Raw genomic sequence first — 6,000 nt, forward strand, 5'->3', positions numbered from 1 at the left:
CAAGTCTATCCTAAATTGAAGCAACATAATCCAACGCGCACAACATAATCTAAAATAACTTAACCTAACCTAACTACAGTCGCAAATACCTCGAAGCGGTACTATGCGGCCTTCTTAGTCTATCCATGTTATCACCAATTTTATCTAGCAGAAATTCCCCTCGCCACCACTAACCATACTACCAACCATCGCCTTTGCACCCAGATATAATTTCATAAACTATCATCTACTACGTTACATAAAGATCACAGCAATGGTTGTATTCCTTTTGTTTGTTTATTATGGTGGGTTCAGCGGGAGGTATTTCAGGGATCGATTCCACGTTATTCTTATTTTCAATTTTTAGCAGTGTCTTCCTCGGCAAAAATCCCGATTCTACGCCATCCCTATTCTCAGTTTTTAACAGTGTCTTACTGAGCAAAAACGCATCCATCCATCATTGCATCCGTTATTGATTTTACTTCTTAAGGTGCGTAAGGGCCGAGAGTTACGTTACTTAGCCAAGACGTTTTCCGAAAGGGTGACCAGCTGCTTGCACCTACGAGCGTTAAATAAACAATAAACCTGTATCAAATAAAAACACGCATATGAGTGTGTATTTGATGATGCGATAAACGTTTATAGTGTCGTTGCAGTCACGTAGGTAGCCTAATACCGTGATGACGATAGAAGTCTTAGATAGTTTCCTCTTGTTAACGCCACACAAAATTTCCAGAGCTCAAGATTGACATATCGTCGTAAAAGAATTAAAACAACCACCATTGCCCCTTTGACGACGATTAAAACACCTCTCTCTCTCTCTCTCTCTCTCTCTCTCTGTTGACATGTTAGAGAAGTACTTGTTAACTCCGTCCTCTGTAAGGACAGTTATATTGCATCTATTTCATGGCTATCAGTACGTCCCCTACCAGTTTTTCAGTTAATACCAACATCGGCACATTGAGGATATAACACAGGCTTCATTTTAATAATCAAAATTTCTGTTGACATCACAACCTTTATCACAACTGACACTGTCACCACTTCATCCTATTTTCGATATTCCCTTCCCTCTTGGCAATGCCATTTTATTGCAAAAATTTTAGTTGGTATTATGCTACAATTTGCAACAACAACAACAACAACATCAACAACAACAACATTAATCATAACGATGATGATGATAATAATAATAATAATAAAAAAAAAATAATAATAATGACAATCAGAGACAGTTCCTGATCTCCACTTACGAAAATATTGTTTTTCTTAATAACTCACAAACCGTTGGTCAAACTGCCACCAAAAAGTATACAGACCTGGTCCAGAACTAGTCAAAACCTCTAGTGCCAAAAAGTGCCTCATCTATGATTTGATTTTTCCTGTTTGGAGGAGCAATTGAAAACTGTTCCAAAATGGGGTGTCCCTAATTTCATAATGTCACGGACGTTCAAGTTTTTTCCATACAAATGTTTGGAAATTAGTGTTATCACATGATTTATTTCAATGTTAACGTGTCTATAATAGTTCTGGAGATAACTAATGTTAAAAATTCATGACTCCTGGGCATATTTGGACCTGTGACCTTGAAAAGAAGGTCAAGGTCACTGAAACTGGGTCAGTGTAATAGGGTCATGATGCTGTATATCCTCAATAAATATGATGAAAATTGGCGGCAAAAAATGACGGAATAATAATAATAATAATAATAATAAATTATAACGGAAACAAAGATCTCCGTCTACGGTAATAAGTGGGGATCAATAACAATGTCGATGATTATAAAGTTCTTCTGTAGTCACATGCAGCCATAAGAAAGTGATTATACCTATTGCAACTTTGGCATGGACTCGTAGTAATGTTCTAGCTACATACTTGGTTTCACAGCACTGAGAAATTAGTACATTACATTAGAAAAAGATAGAGGTAAGTTTCCCTTTCATGTATGGCCTCGTGAACCTTGGCTCGGTCCCATCGTGCTTAAGGTATTTATGTCATTATACTCATTTTTTCCCCATGATATAGGTAAATTCATGACAGTAGGTGAAGCCATCCTTAAAAGATATCACGTTGTACTCTTGTGGGCACAGGAGCCTCCTTTGCATCTCTTCCTAATCAGTTTATTGTTTCTGCATAGTGGAAGTTTGCCTTCTCTCTTTTACGTGCAACTATGTAGACATGAGAGAAATTATACTACTAAGCGAGAGGTGCCGGTGAGTTTCCTGTGCTCATGAGAATTTTTAAATATTATTTTGTATTGCAAGGAAGAAGGAACCAAGGGCTATAAGCTCTCAAAATTATAAGCCTCCATAGTTAGCTATGCGTGTCAGTAACAGAGTAACGACGTATTGGGTTTACTGTCTTGTACAGAAAAGTTAGACTTGGGCATACTGTTACATGTTACATACTTTAGTTCTAGGCTGAAGTCCATAATGTGTGATGTTCATAAACAGTATCTCAGTGCAGATTTAGGATAATAGATAAGGAAGAGTGACAATGGTGTTAGTGCGGAGAGTTAAACACAGTATAATAGACATTTTGTGGAGAGTTCTACGGGCGAAAATGGAGGATTATAATCAGCACAAACATAACTGAGGTGTGGATACGGGCAGGTTATGATTTTCGCAGAGAAAAACAGACAAACGTCAGGTGTTCGACCGGCATCCCAGAGATGGAGCGAGAGGAAGATACAGACAGAAAAAAATATGGCGAGATGAATTCACAGGGTTCCTGGGATAGGATGTAGCAGATTAAGGGCCAATAGGTCAGAGTTGAGAACGATGGAACTGCCCGTTGCCATGAAGTCTCAGGCTGATGATGATGATGGTTAATGAAACAATGTCAGATGGATTTGGCTTTGGTATATGTTGTAGGCGAAGCAGTGATGTAATGGTGCTGAACAATGTACAGTATAGTGTATTGTAATGTTTGTGTAATGTATTCGAAACAAAGAGGATTTCTGCTTTAGGATCGTATTCTCAGTGACTGGAGATTACGTAAGTGTTGGCGTTTGTACAAAATCCTCTGCATGTTTGTGATGCAAGTTATGTCTATATGAGTCTGATATATATATATATATATATATATATATATATATATATATATATATATATATATATATATATATATATATATATACACACACACAGTATATATAGATAGATAGATAGATAGATAGATGGATAGATTTAGATAGATAGATAGATAGATCTAGATATAGACAGATCTCTCTCTCTCTCTCTCTCTAGGTAGACAGATAGACAGACATATAATGTGTATGTGTATACTACGTGTAATATGAAACATAAACTGCTAAAGAACAGGTGCTACAAAGCCTCCTAAGAGATGAAGAATAGGTTACACCCAAAGAACACGTGACAATGGGAAATTCAGTTATATCTGATTGTGGCAGCAATACCTAAAATTATGATGTTGGGTAGTCAGTAGTACGCTTAATATTAATCCACGAATGTTTCTTCCCCAGATGGCCACGCCTGAGACGAACGTGACGGGGCGTGGGTCAAGTGAGGTGGGCGGCCCCGGCCCCGCCCCACCCCGCCACCTCCACAATTTCAATACATTCCAGTTTGTGTCCCAGCTGGTGTCCGCCACGCCTCCCTACCTCTTCAACATGTCCTCACCCTTCCCCGGCAACTTCTTCAGTGACCTACTACGTCGTATGGCGCCTCGCGCCGGCACGCCAGGCCTGCCTCCCGATCAGACGCTGCAGCAGCACATCCGCGCCGCTCTCCTGGCCAAGGGGGCGCCACCCCCACCTCCATCCCTGCCGCCCACCGTAATGCCTCCACCGCTGGACCTGGCGGCCTCACAGCGGGCGGCGGCTCCTCCATTACCCCAAGACAAGGGCGTGAAGCGCTCTCTATTCTCAGACGTGTCAGCACTCAGCTCGAGTGAAGACGAGTCCGGTGGTGGCAAGAGGGCGAGGATGGAGGAAAGTCGTGAGGACAAGCACCCTCCTGAGGCCCTGCCTGCCCCGTTCCTTATGCAGGCACCTTTCCTGCCCGGGTCGGTGCCCCCGCCGCCTGACTTGGCCCCCTGGTCCGCCCGTGCTGCCCTTCTGCGGCCACAGGTGCCGTTGGCCGCACATCCGCCACCCACACCGCTTGACCCATACCGCCTGCTGCTGGACCTGCGTCTGGCTGGACAGCTACGGACCATGGCAGCCACGCAAGCGCTGCAGGCCAAAGATAATCCGCTGGCTGCGTTGCACCCAGCCCTTGCCCCAACTCACCCTGCCCTGGCCTCCACTAAGCCCCGTTCTTCCTCGCCCCTGCCAGAGCCCCGCCCGCCCCGTGACGATCCACCTCCGGCCCCAGCCCCCACCCAGGTTGGTAGCCTTCACGGCGGTGACGACCGCGTGTCTGCATTCCATCCCCCTGGCAGGCCGCACCCTGACCCTGCGGACACCAGTGATGAGGACAGTGCGGAGCGGCGCCCTGGCAGCCGCAGCAGCAGCGGTAGCAGTAGCAGGGAGGGTCTGGGGCCTCAGTATATCTTCAGGCACCTCACGCAGATATACCGCGCCATCGACACCCACAAGGACTCCGACCCCGCCCCACCCTCCCCAGACCAGCCCCGCCCCGCCCCTCCACCCCTTCACGACCCCCGCCCCGACCCACCCCGTGACGACCCGCCCCGCCCCAAGGAAGGTTGATATCCCCGCCCCGACACACCCTCATGTTGCCAAATTTACCTGCGTCACCAGTAGTGTGTGTCCGTGTGTGTGTTTCCACTCCCTCTCCTCCCATCACACTCTCCAATCTCTTTGGACACCCACAGCATTTCTCTCATTATTTTTTTCCCTTCACCAGTTCTATATTTAGCCAGACTCTATTATAAACTCCCTTCCTTTATCCTCACCCTCGAAATTCGACACTTTTCCGCCCTGACCCATATACTCTAGTCAGTCAGTGTTCCATGTCTAGTCCACTAAGTCAGGTGTGTAGTTGTAGCAGAGATGTGTGGCAAGCATTATGACGTGTGTGTGTGTGTGTGTGTGTGTGTGTGTGTGTGTAGAATATCCACAAGTACGTAACAGATACGTATATTTAAAGATTTGTGTAGGAGGCAGGCAGGTGTGTGTGTGTGTGTGTGTGTGTGTGTGTGTGTGTGTCATAAGATTAAGTTAATGTAAATAAACAAGTAACTCTGAACTTGCTACAGCGAAGTGACAAGTGAGTACAATACTACCGTCGCTTCCTTTCATTGTGATTCATTCTCGTTTTTGCTTATCAAGTCTGTAAAAATTAGGTGATGAATGAACATGGTGGTAACGTGTAAGAATCTGCTAATAAAGCCAAACTCTTCATTAGATTAACGACACCTTGTTACCGGGAAGTCATCAGTAGCTTAGCGGCCAATTTGTATATCTGTGTGTTTTGAACCAGATACGCTTTACTTTGAGAGATTAGTGAGCAAAGCCAAAGTTTGTTTATTTAGTTAATTTTAGTTTTCTACGTAGATACAGTTGGTGTGGGTGCAGGTTGAGTCATGTGAGTGACAGTGTCATCTAAAATTACTGTACTACTGTTCCGCTTATATATATATATATATATATATATATATATATATATATATATATATATATATATATATATATATATATATATATATATATATATATATATATATATACTGTGTAATTTCAGGAGAAGTTATCTTACTTTACATGTGATAACCTTAGAACATCCATAATAAAGTTCAGATTTTACTACAATTACGTCATACTTCATGAAGGCGGGAGACCAAAGTTTCAATCAGGTGGTTTATGTATTGAGTCATCAGTGGTGACAGCAAACAAGTGTGAGTTACTTGTTCACACTGATTCATATACAGCAATATGATGCTTTTCCTGCTTCATTTGGATAAAAACATTAACGCCAATCACAGTATCAAAAATCTAGTAAAAAAATAAAACCATTAGCTTTAACCCCAAGATATGAAACGAATGTTGATAACCTCATCGTTCAGTACAAACTTCAGTTTCGGTCTGTTGATGTT

At 43.0% G+C, this 6,000-nt stretch overlaps 1 protein-coding gene across 1 annotated transcript in view; it reads left to right on the forward strand.

Annotated features, from left to right (window-relative positions):
* Positions 1–5,542, forward strand: part of LOC145406287 (uncharacterized) — a 109,192-nt gene extending 103,650 nt beyond the window's left edge. The window contains exon 2 of the mRNA XM_080277446.1: positions 3,464–5,542. Within this exon, the coding sequence (XP_080133572.1) occupies positions 3,464–4,654 (1,191 nt within the window). The 3' untranslated portion in view covers positions 4,655–5,542. The remainder of the gene's footprint in view (positions 1–3,463) is intronic.
* Positions 5,543–6,000: the final 458 nt, after the last annotated feature.

Source organism: Coenobita brevimanus, chromosome 70 (assembly GCF_032717465.1).
Source record: "Coenobita brevimanus isolate Jiangsu-jjx chromosome 70, ASM3271746v2, whole genome shotgun sequence".
NCBI classification, from domain to species: Eukaryota; Metazoa; Arthropoda; class Malacostraca; order Decapoda; family Coenobitidae; genus Coenobita; species Coenobita brevimanus.